The sequence below is a fragment of the Carlito syrichta genome, unplaced genomic scaffold (genome assembly GCF_000164805.1).
Source record: "Carlito syrichta isolate Samal-C Ts95f unplaced genomic scaffold, Tarsius_syrichta-2.0.1 Scaffold309408, whole genome shotgun sequence".
NCBI classification, from domain to species: Eukaryota; Metazoa; Chordata; class Mammalia; order Primates; family Tarsiidae; genus Carlito; species Carlito syrichta.
Genome location: NW_007253504.1, coordinates 1058217 through 1084599, shown reverse-complemented (window position 1 = coordinate 1084599; position 26383 = coordinate 1058217). Strand labels below are relative to the sequence as shown.

Sequence of the window (26383 nt, the reverse complement as noted above, 5' to 3'; positions counted from 1 at the left end):
TGGTGGGCTGAAGCTCAGAAACAGAAAACCAAACACCGCATGTTCTCACTCATATGCGGGAGCTAAATGGTCACAAAGATGGAAATAATAGATACTGGGGACACCAATAAGGGGTGGAAGTGGGGGTGATTGGGATTCAAAAATTACACGGGGCACATTGTTCACTATCTGGGGAATGGGCCACCTGAGACCCAATCCCCACCACTACACAATATGTCCATGTAACAAACATGTACTTGTACCCTCTGAATCTAAAATAAAAATGAAAATTAATTAATTAAAAATAGATTAAATGCAGAAAAATACATTATTCCAGGGAAAAAAGCATGCATTACAAGCAAGAATTAAATGGCTTATACAATAGACCCCACCTTATCTGTGGTTTTGCTCTCTGCAGTATCAGTTACCCTCAGTCAACCATGTCTGAAAACAGATGAACAGAGTACAAGAAGATATTGATCGATCGATCGATCGATCTATCTATCTATCTATCATCTATCTATCTATCTATCTATTGTGGAGAGAGAGAGAGAGAGAGAGAGGGAGAGAGGGAGAGAGACCACATTCACATAACTTTTACTACAATGCATTGTTCTATTTTATTGTTAGTTATTGTTGTTAATCCCTTACTGTGCCTTATTTATAAATTAAGCTTTATCATAGGTATGTATGTATGTATAGGAAAAAAAAAAACATAATTTAAAGGCCAGAGCACAGGAAGATAGATAAACTAACAACTGTAATAAAATGTAAACCAAGAGAGCCAAGCTTCCACTTCATCATGAAAGATGGAGAGAAACGAGGATATATTGAAACCACTATCTGTGGTTTCTGGCATCTCCTGGAAGTCTTGGAACCTCCAAGACCTTGGGTAAGGGCAGAGGCTACTGAAGGCTATTGTATGTATTAAGCATGTGGAAAACAAAAAGAGAAATGAAACACATCCTTGTGTCTGCTTTAGAGACACAGTAGATACTCTCAGCAGTAGGCTATTTTACCAATAGAGGAAGACATGTGGGCCTTCCAGGCAGTGGAAGCTGGTAAGAGAAGGTTTAGCAGGGAGGGTCAACGGATCCCACTCAGGGGACAGCATGGCTCCAGCAGAGAGTTCACCATGCTAGGAACAATGTCAGTGCCACACTGAAGCATCTTGAATCTGAGCTGAAGATAGTTTCATTTCCCTACAGCCTAATTCTCCAATGTCTATGGTTTATACAAAAGAAACAAAAAGGGACAGCAGTATAGTAGGGAGCTCAGTTTGAAAAGCAGGAAACTGTTTCTCCTTTAGAATTTCAACATGTGCAAGCCAGGACAGGTGTGCTCGTAAGAGGGACAGGATGTAGCACAAACAGTGTCGACGAGCACATCTCCCTGCAGCTGCTGGAGCTCTGGCGGTCACCTGGGGATGAGATGCTCAGAGCCAAGTGGCCGGGCCTCCAAGGCACTCCAGCCAGCCTGAAGACGAGGACAGCCACAAGCAGAGTGAATGAGGCACGCAAGGGGCAGCAGGAGCACCCCAGCAGCAGCTGGCACACTCGGTTAGAAGGGTGAGCCAGAACACAGGCCAGTGACCTCCAGAGTAGGACTCAATGATCGGTAACCTCAGTCAGGATACTTGGATTACCTTCCATCAATGCCCCAGGAGGAGCGGGGTCCCTGACTTTTCTCACTCTTAAACTTGTGCAAATGCATCCACTTTCACAAGAATGGTAGACATCTGTAGATAGTTGAAGTCGTAACTCAAATGGAGCTGGGGTGAAGCAGAACTCCTTGGGCTCTGCATAGCTAGAGAACATATTCAGTATCGTACCATCTCTAAAAGCCTCTCAATCCCATCAAACAAACTACAGGCAGTAATGTTCATGAATGGCTCGCTGGTGAGCAGACACTGAGTTTCCAGTGGTTTCAAGTAGCCACAGTCCACTCCATATCCGAACCCCTTCATCCTCCAGATCAGAACCTGGGGCAGGAAGGAGGTATGTATAATTTTTGTGTTTATTAGACCGAGGAATGGATTAAAGGATTTTCTGAAGAAACATCTTTAATGCCCCCACAATCACTCTAGGCTGGAGTGACTGTGAAACTCTGGCCTTCCAAGCAGAACGTTTTCTTTTTCTTTCTTTCTTTTTTTTTTTGTGACTCAGAGTCTCACTCTGTCGCCCAGGAGTGCAGTGGCATGCTCATGGCCACCGCAGCCTCGACCTGCTGGGCTCAGGTGATCCTTCTGCCTCAGCCTTCCAAGTAGCTGGAACCATAGGTGCACACTACCATGACTGGCTAATTTTTTGTTTTATTGTAGAGATGAGATCTTGCTAAGTTGTGCAGGCTGGTCTCGAACCCATGGGCTCAGGAAATCCTCTCACCTCAGCCTCCCAAAGTGCTGGGCTTATAGGCGTGGGCCACCATGCCCAGTCAAGCAGATCTCTTTCTCTGGAATACAACACTGATTCTGCTCTGTCTGTAATCGAACTGTGGGAACCTGGACATCCTGAATCCTACAACTGGAAGACCTCTCAGAGACCATCTCTCTGCTTCTCACCTCATGCAGGAATCCGTTCTGTGTTATCTGAGACACATATTTTCCAGATTCCACTCAAACACTCCCAGGAATGGGGAGTCATTAGGCTCCTGTCCTTGCAAAACAGTCTCTGGTTTTGATAGGTCTAATTTTCAGCACATTTTTCCTTATATGCTGATTAATGTTCACCATGGAGTCTAGGCAATGAAAAATGTTAACTTCCACCTACGGTTTAAGTCTGGTTCTCTGGAACCTACTGTGCTTCTAAGTACACTCCATGCCAAGCATATCTACTTTCTACAAGCACTTATTTTATGTTTTGGGTTTTGAACCCTGTGCCTTCCTGGTTACCTCTAAACAAACCTCTTCCTGAGCCCCTTAAAACCTGGCACCAAGAACAAAACAGAGCCTTGGTATTGTCTAACCAGGATACGGTTGCCTCCCACATGACTATCTATTAACCCAGTTGAAGGTTAAAGCTCTCTAAAAACCTGGAAAAATCTTTGGGTCTCAGAGTCTAAATCCCACCAGGTGGCAGCCCTGAGAGAGAGAGAAAGAGAGAGAGAGAGAGAGAGAGAGAGAGAGAGAGAGAGAGGCTTAGATCTCAGTTGCTTAGTTAAATCTCCTGAAACCGGCAGCACCCTTCAGTAGCTGTATGGCCTTGGACAAGTGCCATCTCTGATCCTCAGTTTCCACATCTGTAAAATGGGGATAATAACATGTGCTAGGCCTTCTAGGATTTCTATAAGAATTCAATGAAAACACCTGAAAAGTGCTTGCCACATGAAAAGTACTCAGTATGCACTGCCTGCACTATTATTAAGAGCAGCAGGGCCAGCAGTGGTACCTACCAAGCTCTTTCTCTCTCTTTCCAGCCCACGCTTATCAATAAGCAGATACAGCAGGTCTGATAGAAGAAACTAGAAATGCCAAGGCAAAAAGAACAGCATCCTTCTGTTCAGGGATGTTCTGGCCTGGAGGACAGATGGTTATACAAACAAACAAGTCAAGAGGAACTGAGAGGAGCCACCTAGGAGGTGTCACCAGGTGTTTGGGAACCCAGAGGGAGGCCGATGCCTGCCCTGGTAGACTCTCGAAGGACAGCAGCAGGTGGGTGGACTTTCTAGACAGAGGGAGCAGAGCGTGTGTCTGTATCACAGAAAATGTCTGTGGTCCAGACTGGCAGGAACAGGATAGGGTGGGGATGCAGAGAGGATGGGTGGGCTGTGAGGGGAAGGAGGAGATAGTGAGCAACAAAGACATGAGAGCCAGCAAGTCGATCTTTAGCTCTCCAATTGCAAAAAGGGGCCCTACAATGTGCCTTGTACTTTTCTGGGGACCAGGGATGCACAGTGACTGAGAAAGACAAGGTCTGCGTCTCCATGGAGTGGACTCTCCATGTGGGACCCACAGAGGGAGGGCCTCGGATGTCACGCCGGATGGTGACTGCATTTTCCAAAGATGACCGCAGTATCATCTTCCATCACACTCACAAGGAGACCCTGCCGTCCTCCCACTGACAGGTGGGTTCTGTTCTCCTTCCTCTTGAACCTGGAGGATGTTGGCTGCTTTGACCAATATAGTCTGGTAGACCCCCTGACTTCCAAGGCAAAGTCATGAAAGGCTTTGCTCACTGGAACCCTTGACCTCGAGTCCTGAGCCCCATGTGAGAAGGCAGCACATCCTGAAGCCGCTGTGTCGGGAGGAAACCAAGCCAGGTAGAGAGGCTGTGGCTGTCCTTACCTGCAAGTCATCCCAGTGCAGGTGTGGTACATGCAGGTCAACAGACTTCAGAATGACGCCATCCCTCGGCCCTGGAGTGCTTCAAACAGAGGCCCCCAGACATTGCAGACCAGAGATGAGTCGTCTCCACTGTATCCTGCCCCGATTCCTGCACAGAGACCCCGTGAACCTAATCAAATGGCGGTTTTGAGCAGCTAAACTACAGTCATTTGTTGTACAGACATGGTAACACAAACTCAGAGTTTACCCAGCAGGCGACATGGAGAAAGTATGAGCAGATAACGTCATCAGATTTGTACTCTAAAGAGATTTCTCTCACCAATGTGTAGAGTTGATTTGTTGGATAGGAAACATGATGAGAGGCAAGGAAACCAATGAAGGGATGGAATGCCACCATCTGGGTGAGAAATATAAGCGGTTAGAGTGGAAGGGACCACACTAAGAGATACTCAAAAAACAGAGTCCAACAAACGTAGCGACTGGCGTTCCACGGACAAGGGAAACGAGAGTCTGAGATTATTTCTGGGTTCCAAGTGTGGGAGAAAAACAGGTTCGGGGAAGAAAAGGAGTCAGACTTCAGACATGTCTATGCAGCTTCAGCAAAAGCCCTGAGATGAGTGGTTGGGCTTGTGCTCTCTGAGGCAAGCTACCAATGCCTTCCAAGCTCATGTCCTTATCAGGAGAATGAGAAAGAGAGTTCCTGTGTCACAGAGAATAAAATGAGGATAAAGAGAGATAATGTACACAAAGTAACAAACACAGTGGCATTTAAAAGTGCTTCATAAACAGTAGCTGCTCCTGGAAATATCAGTATACCCGGTAATCATTATTATCATCTATTATGTATTCTCAGTCAGAGGCTAGGCAGGTTCTTTGTACCCAGAGAACCTGGCAGCAGGGCATTCAACAAAAGTTGTGCCCAAGGAACCTCACACACATACCTGGTGAGTGGTTTAGTCAACTGTACAGTCCGTGCCAGCTTCTAAAATAGTTACACTAGCTTGCAAAGGAGTGAGAAAATCTGGTCTGCTCACTGTCCTCAATCGCTGTCTCCCTCCTGCTCTCTCAACTCAATGGCTGAGTGGTTTTAATTAACAACTCCCACAGAGCAAGGCAGAAGCCACTCAATTAATAAAGCTCTAACCTGCCATGCATGATCCAGAGGTCTCGGGGTAGTGCTGAGATTGTAGTGGTGGGCTTTGTTTGGGTTTGCACTGGTGCGGCGGGGGACGGGGGGGAGAGGCAAGGGAGCAGAATTACCTCCGAGAAATTCAGGCATCACATCTAGAAACCATAGGTGACTGACCACGTCCACTTTCACAAGACTGAACAGTAGGAAGCCACAATGCGGGGAGGCACTTCAGGAAATCACCATGCGGAAGCCAGAACTGAACTTCCCTGCCTCCGACCACCTCTTCGGTTTTCATTTCCAACACACACACAGAGCCGGTTTCTCCCCCATTCACTTTCTGCACCAGCACCCAGGGAGTGTTGACACAAGTGTTTCCAATGCTACAGCAGAGACTTGTGACATTTAATGGAGACTAAACACATAACAACACTTTCGAGGCAAAGCAAAGTGTCCGGCTCTGCCCAGCCTCCTTGGTCGTTGCTCAAGCATTCTCTGACCACTTTTAAGTTCCTATGTGACGCAGGCCTCTGAGCCACACCCATCAGAATGCCATCTTCGAGTCTCTGTATTGCTCCTTAAAGTGGCACAGGGGAGGTCGGGCGTGGTGGCTCATGCCTGGGATCCCAGCATTTAAGAAGGCTGAGATGAGAGGATCACCTGAGCTCAGGAGTTCGAGACCAGCCTGGGCAACATAGTGAGACCTAGCCTCAATTAAAAACCCCCAAATAATCTGGGTGTGTGGGTGTGCACTTGTAGTCCCAGCTACTCAGGAGGCTGAGGCAGAAGGGTTGTCTGAGCCTAAAAGGTCGAGGCTGTGGTAAGCTGTGATCGTACTACTGCATTTCAGTCTGGGTGACAGAGTGAAATTCTAACTCATAAACAAACAAACAAGAAATAAAGGTACAGGGGGTATGCAGGGCTTCTAGCAGCCAAAGGATGCTCACTCTTCCTTTTCAGTCTTCCATATATTCAGAGCATGGGGTCCAGCCACAGGGAAATGTCATGGAATATACAGTGTCTGGGAGATCAGACTGGTTGAACACTTGGTTCTGTCATTACTGCCTGTGACCTAGCCAAGGAACTTCACCTTTCTGAGCTCCAGTTCTCTCAACTGCAAAAAAGAAAACAAAAAACAGCCCCCGTGGCAAAGAGTGGGTGAAAAGAGCCAGTGAGACAGTGAGTATCCAAGCTCAACACAGTGCCTGGCACTTACAAAAGACTCCAGCGCAATGAGCAATGATGAATTACGGCACCACCATTGCAGGGCAGGCAGAAGGTCCCATGTCCACAGGCGCACGAGCCGACTTCTCTGTGGCCTGCCCCCTTTTCCGCAGAGCCGGCACCACATTTGTCCTGTCCCACGTTTCTGACAACTTGAGTTGGCTTCACCCCTTTCAACTCCACAGCTCCAGTACGTGAGATTTCTAATTTCACAGCAGATGACTGGGCCATTATAAGCATGATGCTCTGGGAACAGGGATATGGCGTCCCATGATGCAGTGCAGATAACCGCAGGCCTTGTTATCTCCCACTTTCCCCAAGATCGAGGAGGGAGCATGGGCCTGATTTATAGGTGGAAGGCTCCCGACACAAACTTGGGCCTCGCCCTAGATGCCGACTCTTATTTCATTTTTGGGTCTCAAAAATCACCAGTCCTCCGGAGGTGTCCATGCCAGTGTACCTGTCTCACTCTGCCATGATTTTAGGATTAAGAGGAAAGGTCCAAACTTCCATTTCTCAGGGAGATTTCTTATCCACTCCATGGGGATGCAATGATATCCTTCCAAGGCAAGCAGAGAGTCTTGGCTTATAGTCACATCCCAGGCAGGGCAGTCAGCCTTGAGCCCTTGCAGGTGTTTATCCAAGCTGATGTGTGGGCCGCAGGTGAGCTGCCTCCTGCCTCAGGTGGCTTGTCCCACTGATCATATCACATGGCCTGCTTACAGACTGTGAGGACTCATGAGTCCACTTGGCCAGGCCATAATACCTAGATATCGGGTCAAACACTAGTCTAGAGGTTTCTAAGCAGGTATGCTTTAGATGAAACTAACAGTCAAATCAGTAGACTTTGAGTAAAGCAGATTATCTGCCAGGATGTGGGCGGGCCTCATCTAATCAGTTGAAGGCTTTAAGAGGAAAAGACTGATATCCCCAGAGAAAGAGGGCATTCTGCTTCCATATTGCCTTTGGACTTGAGCTGCAGCATCCGTGGATCTCTAGCCTGCCCAGAAGATTTTGAACTTGCAGGTATCCACAATGGCAGGACCAATTCCTTAAAAAAAAGCAACCTCTCTCTCTCTCTTCACACACACGCCTCTTATGGGTTCTGTTTTTCTGAGAACCTAGACTCATTCACAGACCAGATCTGATCCAGGCAGGAGCTATTGGGTCATTTATTGTGCTCCAGAATAAAATACAGCATGACATCATCCTAGAAAATGTTCAAAGTGGCCAGGCGCAGTGGATCAAGTTTGTAATCCCAGCACTTTGGGAGGCCAAGATGAGGGGATTGCCTAAGCCCATGGGTTCAAGAACAGCCTGAGCAACTTGGTGAGACCTCATCTCTACAATGAATCAAAAAATTAGCTGGACGTGGTAGCACGCATCTGGAGAGTTCCAGCTACTTGGAAGTCTGAGGCAGAAGGATTGCCAGTCGACGCTGGGGGGCCATGACCATGCCAGCCTGGGCAGCAGAGTGAGACTCCAACTCACAAAAAAAAATGTTCAAAGTAGGATAAAAGACTAAAAAGACCAAAGCAGGCAATGACTCCAGGAAGACTCAAGGAAGCTTCCATTCCGTATGTGCCAAAGACTTTCCCTTGCTATCTCCTTTCCCCTACCAACTCACAGAAGAGGTAGGACACCATCTAATACACCGGCAACAGAGCCTCAGAAAAGAAAGTAATCTCCCTGGCATCACACAGTTGGCAGATAAGGAATAAGATGTCGGGTCTTCTGCGTCCCAGTCTCAAGTTTCTTTCACTGCACGATGCCTTTGGAACAGCATGATGAGAGGTTCATGAAGTCCCAACAAAACTCAAGTTTCTTATCTTGATCTGAGCACAGGCATGGAGGACCTTCCATTTGAGTCTTTCAACATGGGCTCACTGTCTCATGGCCAAAATACTTTCAGCCTCCTCCAAATGTTTCTTTTCATATTCACCTCAGCTCGAACTTGGTATTCTCCAACCTTCCCATCATAAATCTGTTGAGCCACGCTGAAGCTGCTGGTCCCTGAAAAATAACTGGGAAGGGTATTTCCTTTCCTTTTCTTTTTTTATTTTTTTTGAGTTGGGGTCTCTGTTGCCCAGGTCGGAGTGCAGTGGCAGAATCATGGCTCACCACAGCCTCAACCTCCTGGGCTCAGGCGACCCTTCCACTTCAGCCTTCCCAGGAGCTGAGACTACCATGTCCACCACCACATCTGGCTAATTTTTTGATATTTTGTAGAGATGAAGTTTTACTATGCTGCCCGGGCCGGTCTCTAACTCCTGGGCTCAAGCAATCCCTCTGCCTTGGTCTCCCAAAGTGCTCAGATTAGAGGCATGAGCCACTGCACCTGGTCTCAGAAGGATATTTTCAACCTGAGAGATCCAAATGCTTATGATAAAAATAAATGTGGACTGGGTTTTCTAAATGAGAGCTATGCAAACACTTAACAGGGAAGTTCAGGGACTGTGACCCCTCAGGTCTCTCCTAGGTCCACTTGCTAAGCACTGAGTAGGGAAAAGGGGTAGACCCACACCAGTGCTTTTCTGCCTGGAGGGGGGCCCCGGAGAATGCAGGAGAGCATTCAGTCACAGCAAAGCAACGAGGGCATCAAAGTCACACTGAAATCCCAGCCGCCAAGGGGAAAGGCACAGAAAAACACTAGGTCATCTTTTTCACCTCTTCCAGGGGCTTAAGTCACGTAAAATGGAAACGGTGCCCTTCCTGTCAGTCCCCATTCTGTATCAGAGCTACAGAGTTGGAATAAGTTTTTCCTGCACATGTAAGTACCTTCCAGTATGTGTGAGCTCATAGGTCCAAGTTTACCCTGATGAGGACCTTGAATGAACAAAAGTTGGTGCAAAAAGCAGAGTATTGACCAGGCTCGGTGGCTCAGCCTGTAATCCCAGCACTTTGGGAGGCCCAAGGCGAGTGGATTGCCTGAGCCCCGGGTTTGAGACTAGTCCGGGCAACTTGGAGAGACCTCGTCTCTACAATAAACCACAACAGTTAGCTGGGCATGGTAGAGCGTACTTGTAGTTCAAGCTACTTGGAAGGCTGAGGTGAGAGGATCACTGGTGCCGAGCAGGTGGACACTGGATGGCCATGAGTGTGCCACTGCACTCCAGCCTGGGCGATGGCTCAAAAAAGAAAAAATAGAGTATCAAATGGGCCAGCCTTGAGAACAACACTAACCCCTCCTCTTATCCACATCACACCCCAGGGCGGGCTGGGGAGACACATGTTGAATACTTGCCGACTTGACTCAATTAAAGCCAAGAGTCTGAAGCGTTGACGAATGAACCCAAGGTGAAATTGCCCTTGGTTAAACACCTGGGCCAGCCTGAGTCATGTCCAAACGCTGAGTTTTGTTGATGTCGCTTACCCCTGAAGAGCCCTGGGAAGAGGATAAGGTCCGTGCCGACAAGACAGCAGCCAGAAGGAGAGGAGAGCCTGGCTAGGCATGGTTAGTCACAGCGGGCTCCTCACCCGCATGGTGGCTGTCGGCTGGTATGTTCAGCGCTCACACTTCCCACATGAACACCAGTCACGGTCTTATCTCTGAGGAGGGGCCTCACTAGCTTCTCACCCACTGGAGCTTAGAGATGAGCCATGGGGGGAGAGAATGAAATATGTTGAATGCTTTTACCCTACCCCAGGTACTGAAGCTAGGTTCTATCTCACGGAGTCTTAGCAACTTTGTCCTTATCATGAGAATGACTTGGAAGGGTCTAGAATGCCCCAGACACTGGTCTAGCACTGCCTGTCACCTCACTCAGTTGTCACTGCAACCCCAGGCATTCTTAAACACATTTGCAGGTGAGAACAGTTGGCTTCCTAGGAGAAAGCGAGACTATTCCGGAATCCTGCAGGACCTGTTCTATTTTTAGGTCTGCCTCAGAGCCCCCCATCTCGCCTCTCCATGCTCAGTGTCAGGACAGACTGTTGACACACAGGGTGGCCTTCTCCGCTTGGCCCCAAGCTTCTCCATGGCAAGAACTGGAAGGCAGCAGAAGGGAGTTTTCCTGAAGCCCTGGGAATCTCATTCTGCAGGCTGTCCCTTAAGGGACTTAAACACTCAGGCAGCCCTGGTCTGGGGCTGGCAGGGAGGCCTGAGATGATCTGAGGGCACTGGGTGGGACTGACATGCAGGTGGGAAGGCTGGGAAAGGATGAGGGAGCTGAGGGCAAATGTCAACTATTTCCCAGCTGGCTGAAACACAGGCTGGACCCCGGGAGCTGTTCTTATCTTTCTGGCTAACTCCATGTCCCTCGTCCAACCAGTCCCCACGTCAGGCTGAGTTTAACGTTAAAAAGGTCTTTAACTCCACTGCATATGTGTTTCCCTGGCCCTGGTCCTGCCCAGAGCTGTGCCACTGCCTTCTGGATTCTGGAGTGGCTGCTGACCTGCACCCATTCCCTCCCGTCTTGAGTGCCCAGCCCACCCTGGCACCATTCTCTTAACAACACATCTCAGGTCTGCATGTCCTCGTGTTGTGGTCTGCTCAAGACCTTCTTTACCCTTCCAGGCCCAGCTCACATGTACCGGCAGCAGTTGGTGGTGACAGTGATGACATCATGGTAGTGAACCCCCACTGAGTGCTTAGGGCATGCATGCTGGGTGCTGGGCTCGGAGAGCACACACGTGACCTCACCAAATCCTCATGACAACCCTATGAGATGGGCAAGGTGAAATCACTTAGCTTGCTCAGGGACACACACTAAGAGCAGTGGGATAGCCGGGACTCCAGGCTGAACTCCACGGTCCATACTCTTCTTACTGATCCCTGGCCTACAGTAAAGGTCTTTATGTCCCCACATAAGTCACTGCCTCCTCGGGTTTCCTCAGCATTTGAATACTGACCATACCATGCCCTGATCCATGCCCCCCCCCCACCGATGTCAGGAACTTGATGACCTCGCCTCACCACATCCTCTGGCCCCGGTGTCTTTAGCACAGTCTCTAGCATACAGTAAACCCAATAAATGCCTTTGATATTAGGTTTTTCTGACTTTTGTTCAGAGCTTCCCCAGAAGGTAGGTCAAAGGAAGGGTTTCCAGTTTCCAACCCCATGAGAGTCTGTGCTTTTTTGTTTCTGTTTTTTTGAGTCAGGGTTTCACTCTGTCACCCAGGCTGGAGTGCAGTGGCACAATCACAGCTCACCACAACCTAGACCTCCTGGGCTCCGGCGATCCTTCCTCCTCAACCTTCCAAGTAGCTGGGACTATAGGTGCACATCACCACGCCCAGCTCATTTTAAAAATTTTTTGTAGAGAGGAGGTCTTGCTGTGCTGCTCAGGTTCATCTTGAACTCCTGGGCTCAAGCGATCCTTTAGCCTCGGCCTCCCAAAATGCTGGGATTACAGGTGTGAGCCACTGTGCCCGGCCTAGAGCCTGTGCTTTGGAAAGTCATGAGACCAGAAGCCTGTCTCTAGGGGCGGGAGGGCAGGTGGGGAGCGGCCCCTTCAGAGACTGCTTAAGCAGGGCCACAAACTGTCAATTCCCAAAGCACCCACTTTCGTTACCCTTTTTGCAAGCTATGGTATTCCTGAAAAGACGAGACACCCTCTTTTTTCCTCTCTTCCCCATAAACCATAGGTCAACATTTGCAAGACATGCATAGCAGTCAGGGCTGCCCTGTCAAAGTTGCATCACACTTCATTTCTCTATGAAGTTGTCCTCCAGAAAATCTTGTTTAAATCCCAGCCTGAGTCTGCTAAATCTACTATCATCAGCGGTGGAGAGAGGGCACTTGGGAGTGCTGAAGGGTTTCTCTTCCTCCTGTGAGTGGGTAGCAATCATTCTCTCTCCTCTGACAAGACTGTTGCCCCAGCTGCCAATAAGGGATCATAGATTTCCCACACTCGGTAAATCAAGTGGGTCTGCCACAGACAGGAGCAGAGGTGGACTGTTGATGCCTCTCTAGCTATCAAAGATTACTGATATTGGTAGTCAGAGCCATCAATCAGCCCTGGTGCTGTCAGATGACGTCAGGACCACACAGGGTAAGCTGTCACCTCTTCTGCACTACTTGGGGAAATTAATCTGTGCCTTCTGCACAACTCTGTACTTGCTGACTCTGCTCCCAGAGCTGCTTTGGGAAACGGGTCATCGCATTGGCCTGGGGTATTTAACACCAAGGAAAATATCAGCCTGGAGAAGTACGTATGGTTTCTGCGAATTCATACACCATTAAGAGCTGTCAGCTGGTGGCTCACACCTGTAATCCCAGCACTCTGGGAGGCAGAGGTGAGAGGATTTCCTGAGTCCAGGGATTCGAGACCAGCCTGGGCAACTTGGTGAGACCTCAACTTGGTGAGACCAGCCTGGGCAACTTGGTGAGATAATAAAACAAAAAATTAGCCAGGTGTGGTGGCGCGTGCCTGTGGTTCTAGCTACTTGAAAGGCAGAGGTGGAAGGATCACCTGAGCCCAGCAGGTAGAGGCTGTGGTGGTTGCGAGCGTGCCACTACACTCCAGCTTGGGTGACAGAGTGCGACTCTGATTCAAAAAAAAAAAAGAGCTGTCAGCAAGGACACACGGAGGGGAGCAGAGAGGAATGGAAAGACCCCCAGGCTGGATGTGGGCTAACCTGTCTCCAACCTGCTGGGCAACCCTGGGTCTGTGCTTCTGTCTTAGAGTCTCACTGCAGCTTTCACACCTATGTGTGTTGAGAGGAGGGTGGCGGATTAGGGCTAAGTGACTTGCTGTGATATCATAAGAAATATGCATCTGGTCTCCGCCCCTGGTTCCTAGCACAGAGCACCCAAGCCCTTGGAATCTCCTGAGTGATAGGATGAGGGGGTTTCTTTCGTTACTCCTAACAGGTCCCTTCCACACCTGGGCAGATGCTCCTGAGGTGACTTTTGGAGGATGGGGACAGGTGGCCAGACAACTAACCATGTGATTGGAGGGTTGGACCTCTCAGTCCACCCCCCCACTCCCACAGATCTCCAGGGAGGGACAAGGGCTGGAGACTGAGCCAATCGCCAATGGTCCGTGATTTAATCAGTCTGGCCTGTGCAATGGAACCTCCATAAAAACCCTAAACTATAGGGTTCAGAGAGCTTCCAGGTTGGTGAACATAGAGGTGCTGGAGGGCGGCGCTCAGGAGGGCGGTGCTCAGGACTTGTGGGGAGGGTATGGAAGCTCCACCCCACCCCATACCCTACCCCATATATACCTTTACATCTGGTGTTCATGTGACCATATGCCTTATAATAAACCACAGTAAGTCAGTTGTGAGCCTGAGTTCTGTGAGCCATTCTAGCACATTATCAAACTGAGGAGGGGGCCCTGGGACCCCCCGATTTGTAGCTAAGTTGCACAGATGTGTGGGTAACCCGGGGGCCCAGTACTTATGATCCGCATCTGAAGTGGGTAAGGGGCAACCTTGTGAACTGAGCCCTTAACCTGGGAGTCTATGCTAACTCTAGGTAGAAAACATCAGAATTAAACTGAATTGTAAGATGCCAGCAGGTGCAGGGGGAAAAAAGCCCCACATATTTTGTATCAGAAGTATTGTAAATAGTCCCCCTTCACTTACAGAGCCCTAAAGATGGATCTGCCTGCTGAGCTGAGCCCTGACCTTCCCTTGACATTGTCCTAATCCCACCAAGACCAGCCCACAAGCCTGCTGGCAACCGGAACTCCCCAAGCCTTCCAAGAGCCCCTCAAGCCAAGATCATTTCGATGGGATCAGCCTAGAGAAACAAGGACCTAGTCTTTTCAAATTTCAGAGATGCCTGCCACACCCTGAATCAGTGCCTTTTGACAGCCTCTCCTAAAACGTTTATCTTGGCTCCAGGGTACATTTTGGCTGTAAGGAGTATTCTGGCTTCCTCTGCTATAAGTTCGCCAGGAACAACAGCCTACAAGGTTGCCCCAGGTCTGGTCTGGTCTAGAAAGACAATGGCAAAAGATCCACCAGATAAGAAGAGTCTTTCACGCCATCTACGTACCCTTTCACTTGGGGTATTGCCTGCTATGTTCTGTGTTGGTTGGGTGAAAAACACCACACACACCTGTCCCAGAGCGCCCAGTAGGGGAAGGGGAAGAAGGGGGAACTTCCTTCTTCCACCACCCCATATGGCGAACAGCCCTAGTTCTCTGAGCTGCCTCTGTTTCTTATACTGTCAATGTCAAGGTCAAAGGTCTGGGATCATAGGAGAGCACAAGAATGGGTAAAAAGCAGAAGGAAGACATGCAGTTAGGCCTCAAGTTCAAAGGGGCTTCAGTCGCAGGTACATATTTATTTAGAGGGATGTGACTGTCTTGCCGTATTTAAGGTCAGCTGCAGCATTCATTCAATAAATACTTACTGATGATAACAGGTGCTATGGATACAGGAGCATTCAAGACAGATCTGACCTTAACTTATAGAACAGGTATGTTTTTCTCCTCTTGCCCTTTCATAGACATAAACACACACACACACACACACACACACACACACACACACACACACACATCTATGTACCATGTATATGTATATACATATATGAGGAGGACCCAAAAACCCAGAATTTGTTTATAAAAAATTGTGTTTTATTCTTACATGTTTAAACTTCAGTCACCTTCAAAGGACTCCCCGTTTGATGCAATACACCTAACTGGGATGCTTTTTCCACTGCTCAAAACAGTTTTTGAACTTGTCAATTTCGATTTAATGTTTCTGCCGTTTTTGGTTTCACCTCTTTCTCATCCACAAAACATTTCTCTTTTAGGTCTTTTTTCATCCAGAGAAACAAAAAAGTTGCTCAGGGTGAGATGAGGTGCATAGGGAGGGTAGGGCATGGGGGTCATGCCGTTTTTTGGTCAAAAACTGCTGAACTCAGCCTGGTGTAGGCAGGTGAGCTCATACATCACCTGCCATGAAATGGGCAAACACGTTGAAAGAACCTCCAAAAGCCAGGCTCGGTGGCTCAGCCTGTAATCCCACGCCTTGGGAGGCTGAGGTGATTGGATTGCCTGAGCCGGTGGGTTCGAGACCTGCCTGGGCAACTTGGTGAGACCTCATCTCTACAATAAATTAAAAAAAATAATTAGCCGGGCGTGGTAGCGCGCGCCTGTAGTTCCAGCTACTTGGAAGGCTGAGGCAGAAGGATCGCCGGAGCCCAGCAGGTCGAGGCTGCGGTGGCCTGGAGCAGCCACTGCACTCCAGTCTGGGTGACAGAGTGAGATTCCAACTCAAAAAAAAGAATTTCAAAAAAAAAAAAAATTTCACCGAGGTCAGATGTATCCTCTCACAACACTAGCTGGTACACTGATGCTGATGGATTCGTAAAACACTTACCTAGTGGGTGGAGTCTGAATTACAAGGAGCCTGCCCTCCAAAACATAATTCTGTTTTTTTAAATCCCTCCCCACATATATATGCACACAAGTACATACAGCTCTGATACAGTGCTACGAGCGCTATTACAGATACACTGATATCTGCAGTCTCAAGGGAGCAGGGAGAAAGGAGTCACAACCTCCACTTGGATGAAATCAGAGAAGGCTTCAGAGAGAAGGTGACCTGGCAGGCAATGAAGGGAAAGGCACAGGGTGTCACACATGCAAATGACGCATGGACCCATGAAACATCCTGATATGGACTGAACATTTATGTTCCCCGCAAATTTGTATGTTGAAGCCCTAACCCCCAGTGTGAGGGTGTTAGAGGGGGAAGCCTTTGGGAGGAAATTAGGTTTAGATGAGATCAGGGGGATGCAGCCCCCATGCTGAGATTAGCACCTTTATACTACACTTGATCTTAGCCAAAAGGCCGAGAAGTGATAGAGACTAGCACCTTTATAAGAAGAGGAAGACACACCAGCGCTTTCTCTCTCTGGCATATCAGGACACAGTGAGAAGGCGGCGTCTGCAAGCCAGGAGGGGGCCCTCACCAGGAGCAGACTGTGCTGGCAACTGGATCTCAAACTTCCCAGCCTCCAGAACCACGAGAAATAGGTGTCTGTTGTTTAAATCACCCGGAGTCTATGGTATTTTGCTACAGCAGTCTGAGCTGACTAAAATCAACATATCCTGACACAGTCACGGCCCCTGCAGGTGCTAATACAAATACAGTGTAACAACTATTTCCATAGCATTAACATAGTATCAAGTACTATGATTTGAAGTATGTGGAAGAATACGGCTTTTTACATAAGGGACTTGAGCATCCATGGATCTGGCATCTTCTGGGAGGTCCGAGAACCAATCCTCCATGGATACTGAGGGATAACCATTCAGCAGAGATGGCTTCCACACATCCTGAGGAACTGGGTCTCTTAGAAGGCATCAGTGCCCGTATCTGTTGGTGGAATAATTCTTGCCACCGCACAGAGAAGAATGTAGCGCTCAAAATGTCACCACAAGGGCAGGATTGCTGGTTCAGCCTATAATCCCAGCACTTTGGGAGGCTGAGGGGAGTGGATTGCCTGAGCCTGTGGGTTCGAGACCAGCCCAGGCAACTTGGCGAGACCTCGTCTCTACAATAAATCAAAAATTAGTTGGGCGTGGTACCACATGCCTGTAGTTCCGGCTATTTGGAAGGCTGAGGTGGAAGGATCCCCTGAGCCCAGCAGGTCGATGCTGGAGTGGCCATGAATGTGCCACTGCGCTCTAGCCTGGGCGACAGAGTGACTCCAACTCCAAAAAAAAAAATGTCACCACAGACAACCAGACTTTTCACACTTTGCTTTCTCTCCCACACTAGACTATTGGTCAGGTCACATTCTAGAAAGCCAACTGCCTCAGCCCTGAATACCAGCAGCCCAGAGTCTTGAATCCACAATGATATTCCAGTGAAAAGCAACTAAGACTGCAACAGCACATCCCATATCGGCCACTAGATGGACACCACAGGCTAAGCTGGCTTTCCCCAAGCATTCTGTAAACAGGACCACTGAGTCTCGCAGCTGGTGGTGCTAAGTTACCTAAGCACAAGGTCCTGCCCCAGGGTCAGCACCAAGAACAGACCATTCTCAAAATAGTGGAGATTTGCTATGTCCTAGTCTCTGGGTTTAGCAAAACAATGGGCACTGTCTGCCTTCTAGGAGCTCTAAGTTTAATGGCAAAAGACACACATACACACATGTGCACATACGCATGTACCTGACATTTCTGGTGCATCCACACTCTTTGCCAGGTTCTTTTCAAAGCTCTAATTTTCAAAGGTTAAGAACTTATTCTGGTTCACTCGGCAGAGCCAGGATTCAACCTCAAGCCGGCTTGCCTCTTAGGACCACACTCTTTCTTCAATACCATCAAGTCCTTCTCAAATGGGTCACATACCACCAGCTGCGAGACTCAGTGGTCCTGTTTACAGAATGCTTGGGGAAAGTCAGCTTAGCCTGTGGTGTCCATCTAGTGGCCGATATGGGATGTGCTGTTGCAGTCTTAGTTGCTTGGGTAGAAGGCTTCTACCCAAGGTTGGGTATGAACCAAGGCCACCAGAAACACATGAGCCAGAGCTAATTCTGCCCAGGGAAGTCCTGGAAGACATGGGACAGGGAGGGGGTTTTCAGGATTAGTCCCATGAGAGGGAATGAATTCCAGGAAGAAAGCAGCATGTCCCCAGGGGCAGAGTTTTGCAAATTCAGGAACCAGTCTTTGGTGACTGGAGCAGTGGGAGGTCTGGAGTGTCTGAGGGGGACCATGACCAGTCTTAAGTCAGGGAAGGAGACAGGCAGAGATCACTCAGGACCCCTACACTCAGCTGAGGAGTTCAGATCTGCTCCCACAGGCGATGGGAAGCCATCAAAGGTTTAGAAAGGGAGAAACTTCGCAAGTTAAATTTAAATGGTCTTTTTTCCCCATAAAGGAATATATATATATATATTATACTTCAGAATATTGTACAATGCAGTGCCTCCTTTGAAAAGAAAAAAGAAAATCCTTCCAAACATATGGATGCAAAGATTGTCTCTTTAATTTTATTCTGAGCCATATGGCACTCTGAATTTTTAGAATCTGAGTAGAGGATTGACTTCACGGATCAAAACTTAGGCAGCAATCTCTCATCTGTTATTCTAATTTCTTCTCGACCACAGCCAATGCCCAATTTATCAATTTAATAAAAGGAAGGAGTGCGATCAGATGACAACTTGTAAAGTGCTTAGACATGCCTGGCATACACTAAGCACAATGTAGGGACTTGATAAACACACACACACAAAGACAAAAGGCATCTGCCCTTCATCTCTCAGCTAAACTTCATGGTAATCAAGTAATTCCAGCCCTACTTGGGGAGCACTGAAGGACACACACAAGTGCACACACATCCAACCCAGAAAATCAACTAGGAACATCAAAAAGCGGCTGTTATACCAAACTGAGGTACCGTGTCCCTTTAAAAACAGACATCTTAGGTTTTTAGAAACTAGAATTTGCTTCCATATCAGATTTTTAAAATAAACTTGCTGTAAACTTTTATAAGAACTTTCCTCAAAGAGCCTCTGTACTGATTGACATATTACTCATACATCAAGGCTGGGCTTCCATGGGGTCAAATAAACATCTGGCTGAAACCTTTCATCATTTCATTACTTCCAAGTGCCTGGATGTTTGAGGCTGATAAGACATCTAGACCCAGGCTGGAATCTTGGTCTTTATCAGATATTTGTCATTAATCAGAAACAACCTCAAAGAGAAATCTAATTAGAGAAGGTTATAAACTGTATTAATTGTAGTGCTTCAAAGCTTAGGACAGTTAAATGACACGCCTGATGTCACAGCTGGCAAGAGCCCGGGCAGGGCTTAAGCCCTGGTCTGTCTGATATCCTGGTCTGTTTTTCCTTTCACTACATCGATTGCCTCAACAATGCCTTATTTAGCAGATTCTGAAGCATGAATAAATAACCAGTCTTTGAATGTTTAAAATGTTGCCAGTTTATCTCCCCCCAAAAAAGAAAGGAGTAGAAAAGGCATTCAGTGACTTGCCCTGAACTCTGCATATAAAGGCAAACAACGAATTTGGCCCCAAAGAGGAAATTCACATGCATTTCCACAGAGTAGAGACACGCTTAACGAGTACTCTAGAATGTTACAAATAACACTAAGCATTAAGTGCCATCCAGGCTCCCTTTCGTCATGCTAAAGGTAAACTTTGACACTAAAAGGAGCAGAGAAGAAAAACCAGACCAAAGTTCTCCAATTTCAGTAACTGGATGGTTTGCTTACATTTCTGCACTGTTATCTACACTTTCTCTAAGCACTATCTCACATGCTAGAATGTAATCTTTGCAAAGCAGGAAGTGAAATATAAACATTGGTGCTTTTTAGCAAAGGTAAAGGCTCTGGTTTGGGTAAAGAAACCAGCAGCTTCTCGCTGTGATATTGCTGTTCCAGGTTAGAGTGTTTCAATGTCTCCACCTTGAGGGGACAATCAACACTACATCAAAATAAATTCACAGGCAACCCCCTTTGGTTCCTCTCCTACTGTGGGAGCTTTTCTGTCTTCTTAATAAATCCTGCTTTCCAAAACAAACAAACAAACAAACAAACAAACTCACAGGCCATCTATTTAGAATTAAGACTGGTCCAACAATAAAATCAACTCTTCATTATAGGACACAAAAACCTCAAAATAAACCTTATTTTTTGATAACATATTACCATGGGAGTTGGTAATCATAAAACATGAGACCATGCTGGATAACAAAAGTCTTCTAAATAATAATACAAAGATTAAATTATGTGCAATTCAGCTTTAGTAATAGATATGTGTTATTGTTTTTCATGTTTATGGAAAACTAGAAATACAAGATGATGTTCTAGGCTGACTAGATCATTTAATTTACCAATCCGCTAGCTTTCCCAACCATTTCTGGCAGCAGAAACTTGTGATAGTGTAAAGTTTGGGGGTTCAGAAAATAATACTGCAAAATGAAGGCCTGAGAAGTAAAAGTTTTTCTCTGATCCTCTCCCACCTTCCTGTCTCTCAGACCCATTCTGCCCTGAGGTTAACCAAGAAACCAGAATCCCTCTTCCTCAGGGCGAACAATATAAACCAGAACCTTTCCCTTCCGCAAACAGTCATAAAACCTAAACATATTACTCCAATTTTCCTTGACCTTTCTGTGCAAAAACTGGCCATAAAGAAATGATCTGACCTACCTTGTTTGCCTGTTGGTACTCCCATTCCAGAGAGGATCCTGCCCCACACGCTGAAGGAAGGAATGCTGCTCAGAGAGGCCAGGAAGAATCTAGTCCGAAGGCCTTGCTGGGTTTCTCCACTGGGTCTATCAGTATTAGATCTTACCTTTTTTATCCAATCCTATTTCTACATGGTTGCCCATACTTTGTTGAGCCTAAGCACAAAAATGGACAATCTCTCCTGTATCTTGGGGTCTTCATTCTGAAGGCTTCCCTGTATATGCATTCAATAAATGGGTATACCTTTTATCCAACTAGTCCACCATTTGCGAGATGATTTTTCAGCGAAGCTTCAGAGAACAAAAGGAACGTTTCCCCTTGGCTCCCACAAAGGGTTTGGTGGCTCCTATTTTCAAAGATTTTACCACTCAGGACAGTTTAAAAAGTGAAAGGCTGAAAACCAGAAATCCCTATGCCTCAGCTTTTAACAAAATAAAACAACATTTCTAGTCATACTGGCAAAACTAAGTGAAATCAAATGAGTTTTGAAACACACTCTGGTAGTGGTGCTATTTCAACACAACCATACAATGCTGGCCAGCTGGCACGGCGTGGTGGTGAAGAAAAAACAGGCTGTGGAGTCACTAACCTGGGCTCTGCCCCCTTCACAGCTGCAGGGCCTTGGGCAAGTTATTCACCTGCCTGGACCTCAGTTTCCTCTTCTACAAAATGAGGATTATGATAACATCTACTTCAAAGAGTTGCTGTGAGGACAGAACAAGGTATTATAAGAGAGCACGTGGTACTTGATACACTGAAGAATTATTACTAGTATTATTATTATTATTATTATTATTTTTAGTTGGAGTCTCACTCTGTCACCCAGGCTGGAGGGTAGTGGCACGCTCTCGGCCACCATAGCCTCGACCTGCTGGGTTCAGGAGATCCTTCTGCCTCAGTCTTCCAAGTAACTGGAACTACAGGTATACGCCACCGTACCTGGCTAATTTTTTTATTTATTATAGAGGTGAGGTCTTACCAAGTTTCCCAGGCTGGACTGGAACCCGAGGGCTCCGGCAATCCTCTCACCTTGACCACCCAAAGTGCTGGGATTATAGGCATGAGTCACCATGCCTGGCCTATATTATTATTATTAATATTATTATTTTATTATTATTATTATTATTATTATCAAGATTACAAAAATACTGACTTACTCATAGGATTCTTGACGATTATTTTTATGGAAATGAGAGGCATGATTATTCTTCTTGATTTTTCTTATCTAAAATTCTGATGGCTAGAACATGAGAGGTGGAAAAGGTCTCGGAGAACCGCTGGGCAGGAAATGTTAGCAGATGAAGACATCTTGGGCCAGAGGAATGAGGAGACATGCTTTGAGTCTACACTGTGATTTGAGAGGGGGCAAATAGGGAAACCTGGCCTAGTGCTACACAAAGCCATGGCTCCACCTCCAGGGCTCCCTGGACACCATCTTCTCACTCCCCTGGGCTTTACAGATGAGTAAATTGAGAAACAGGGAGGCTGGGTTTGTTCCTTCATTCACTGACTCCCTTGCTCACTGATTCAACAAGATTGACAAGCTCCCATTACATAAGTGCACTGAGAACTTGGCGGGGATGAGCAAGACAAACTTCTGGCTTTGAGACGCTTACTGCTGCAGGTGGGAGGTGGCAGGGGGACAGTAAAAGATAAACACACTTAGCTGGGCACGGTGGCTCACACCTGTAATCCCAGGACTTTGGGACACAGAGGCGAGAGGATTGCCTGAGCTCAGGGGTTTGAGATCAGCCTGGGCAACATGGTGAGACCTCATCTCTACAATAAATAAAAAAAATCAGCCAGACATAGTGGCAAATGCCTGTAGTTCCAGCTACTTGGAAGGTTGAGGCAGAAGAATTGCCTGAGCCCAGTAGGTTGAGGCTGCGGTGGCCATGAACATGCCACTGCATTCCAGCTTGGGTGACAGAGTGAGACTATGACTCAAAAAAATAAGAAATAAATAAGATAAAATAAACACACTTAGGATCATTGCAAACAGTGTTACGCTTTCGAAGAAGCCTAGCATAGGTGATGGAGTCATCACTGAATGGTAAGGAGGGCTCCAAGGAGGGGTCAGTTGAGCAGCTAGAAGGACCTGGCCATGCAGAGATCTGGGAAACAGAATCCAGGCTTAGAAACAGCGTGCAGAGGCCGCAATGCAGGACGGAGCATGACGAGATTGGGTTCTCAAAGGGACAGCTAACTGCAGCAGGGGATGCAGGGAAAGGAGAAGAATGAGGAGATCTCAGAGGCAGGAACAGGCCAGATCCCACAGGACCAGGCAACCAGGCTGAGGAGCTGGGATTCCACCCCTGGGTTTAAGGACTGAAGCAACATGGCCTGTTTTCACTGTCACAGGGATGCTGGTGAGTGACTGGCCAAGCCTGGACTCCGCAGGCCTCCTGACTCACAGCCCAGCGGGGTTGCCCTCCATGCCACACAGCCTTTGCCATGAACAGCGTGGCAACTGAGGCAGTTTGACCTCCTCCAGGGAACTCAAAGGTCTGTAAAAGGGAAAGCGGGTGCCAAGCCTTGTCTTGCTCTGTGAAGAGAGAACAGCCTTACTCACCCGCTTGTAATGTCATCAGTCCGGATATTCTTGCTCAGAACGTCCCCATCGCTCATGTACCCAGGCGCGTCCATACTGATGCCTTCCAGCTCCATCTCATCTCCTGCCTTGTCTGAGACATCCACATGGCAGACGCTGCTGCCCCGGGAGGCCAGCTGCCTCCTCAGAGGTGCAGAGTACACGTAGCGGCCCGACTCGGTGTTGATGAACCGGCTGGCGTTGGCTCGAGGGGGGTACCCGTTGCCCATTGAGGGGGCGTCTCCTGCTTGCAGTCGAGGGCTGGACTGGCCGAGTCTCCAGGACAGAGGAGTGGGCCTCCCTGCCAGGCTGAGGATGCTACGGCCACTTATCTCCGTGGTGACACTGGTATCAAACGTGGTTTCCAATGTGCTGAAAAGGCAAAACCAGCCCAGATTAGCCCCCTATGTGCCTAGTATCCTTTGCAATTCATATGTTTTTAAAAATTTTTTAGAATTATGAAATATTTCTCATGTACGAAATGGGATAAAAAATGGCCCTGATATACCACCTGGTGTATTTCTTTTGTTAAAAATGAAAAAATAGCCAGGCTCGGTGGCTCAGCCTGTAATCCCACACCTTTGGGAGGCTGAGGTGAGTGGATTGCCTGAGCCCGCGGGTTCGAGACCCGCCTGGGCAGCGAGACCTCATCTCTATAATAAACCAAAAAATTAGCTGGGTGTGGTAGCACGCGCCTGTAATTCCGGCTACTCGGAAGGCTGAGGCGGAAGGATCGCCGGAGCCCAGCAGGTCGAGGCTGCGGTGGCCGGGAGCAGCCACTGCACTCCAGTCTGGGCGACAGAGTGAGACTCCAACTCAAAAAAAAAAAAAAAAGAAAAAAAGAAAAAATAAAGCCACTTTTTGAAAAGCTCCATAGAGATTTTTCCCCCTAAAATGTGGTGTGAGAAACCCACCACCAATCACTTTAATCAAATGATCTCAAAAGATGAAGCCAGAAAGTTCCACTTGTTCGTTCATTCTGGACTGTAGCATCACAGCCCTCTTTTTCTTTTTTCTGTTTCTTTTCTTTTTTTTTTTGGTGAGTGGAGGTCTCACTCTGTTGCCTAGGCTGGAGTGCAGTGGCATGATCACAACAATCATGGCTCACAGCAGCCTCAACATCCTAGGCTCAGGCGACCCTTCCACCTCAACCTCCTGAGTTACAGCCCTCTTTTGCTAGGTGTGGAGTGTGCAGGCCCACCAGGAGTTCCTGACACCACATTTTACTTCCTCAGCTCCCTCTCAACCATGCAGGTAGGGAGAACCCTGATTGTCCAACCCTCTAAGGTCTACTTCCCCCAGACTTTCGCACCTCTCATATTTTATCCCAAAAGACTGGAAACACCGCTTGAGTTCCCTTGTAAATCAAGTGGCATGGACCAAAATGTGCCAGGAGCCTGACCTCCTCCTTGGACATCACCAAGACCCTCTTGTATCCCGCTGTCTTGACCGTGCTGCAGACCCTTGTGGCACAGTCAAGACTACCATCTGCACCTACTCAGAACTGCGCTGAGGTTTCCTCACTAGCAGAAGAGTGTGAGATTCTTCCTGCAGAAGAAACCACTGAGGCCATCCCTCTTGTCACAATCACTATCCCACTCTCAAAGTGCTGTGCGACATCAAGTCGGTGTCAGTGATCATGGTGGGAGGAGGGACGTTTCCCACCTAGGCACAGAGTCACCAAAGCCACCATCCAACTCCACATCATTCAAACCTCAAGGCTTCGGAGGGCACAGCTCTGAAACCCCCAAGGTGATTCTACTCTGGAAGAGCCAGTTTGGTGCCTTGAACTGTTTCCGTGTCCCTCTGAGCCTGGAGGAAGCCTGACTCTCCTCACATTGGACCCCTTGGTGTGGGGCCCTGGTCTTACTGAAGACAGAACCCGCAGTGGTAAACCCTGATATGCCAAAACTCCTGATGCGAGCGAGCCCTGTAGTATCCTTGCTGTAGGTGTTTTTCAAAGAAGCTGACACCAGAACAGCAGCAGAGGACACTCCTGGGAGTTCAGCAGGGGTCACAAGGACTTTTCCCTGATTTCCACATACTGTAAAACCGCCTACTGCCAAGCTCACAAAGACCAACCCAGGTTGCCTCTCCAGCTGATTGCTCAACAGGGAAAGTAGTCTGGTAAACCCTGCAATGTCACCCCAGATTTCATCCAGGTAGATCATAGTTTAAACAAGATCATACATTTTAATACGCATTTCTTTATGTGTCTTAGGCATGTGCGTGACTAATAATATGACTGATTGCTGCATATCAGAAGACTGGGTGGCAGTTCAAGTTATTCAATTTATCACACAGGTTAAATGTAGTTCACCTGCCCATTTTAATAGCACAGGGTAGTCTCAGAAAATGCAAGTAAAGTGAGATTTAAATAGAGCTAGTCTCCACCGTCCTGTTAGATGGAGTCAACAACCTGTTGCTTTTGGGAGAAATCTGTCTATACTGATTTTTCTTCCCTATAACTCTCTTCTGCACATTGTATGGCATTCTTTGTGAATTCCAGCACATTTGGGGAGCAAGGTTCTTTATTCCGTTATTAACCAAATCACTTTGCTAGGGCTAAACAAACACAGAACAAGCAATGAAAATGAAGATGCCAGCCAGTTCAGCAAAGTCATTCCGGCCGCAGATACCTGTGTGTAACCTGAGTTCCCCGTAAACTGGACATGGTTTCTTCCAAATTCTGCCTCAGGTCAGCGATGTTCTTCACTGTCCGCAGTCGCCGAGCCTCGGGATCTTCCCCTGAAAAGATGAGGGTTTAGGACAGTTTAATTCTCTGACAGATTGTGAGCTCCTAAGAGTAACAGCCATGTCCACGACCATGCTCAGTGCCTGGCTCTCTGTGGGTGCTTTGCAAGGACCTGAGAATGAATGCATGACTGAATGGATGTCCCAAAAGTACTAAAACCTAAAAATTCCACCTCCAGGTGACTTCTGAAATAGGTGAAGTCCAGTGTGTGGGAGAAGCAAAGTGTGTAGGTTGAGTTGTAAACAGACTTTTACATAGTCGCCAATAAAGACATGTTTAGGTTAGGTCTGACCAC

General features: G+C 47.6%; 1 protein-coding gene across 1 annotated transcript in view; it reads right to left on the bottom strand.

The window, feature by feature from the left end:
* LOC103269648 (neuron navigator 2) overlaps positions 1-26383 on the bottom strand; it is a 411491-nt gene that overhangs the window by 132826 nt on the left and 252282 nt on the right. The window contains exons 9-10 of the mRNA XM_008067217.1: positions 25973-26081; positions 23316-23705 (exon numbers count right to left, since the gene is read on the bottom strand). Of these exons, the coding sequence (XP_008065408.1) occupies positions 23316-23705; positions 25973-26081 (499 nt within the window). The remainder of the gene's footprint in view (positions 1-23315; positions 23706-25972; positions 26082-26383) is intronic.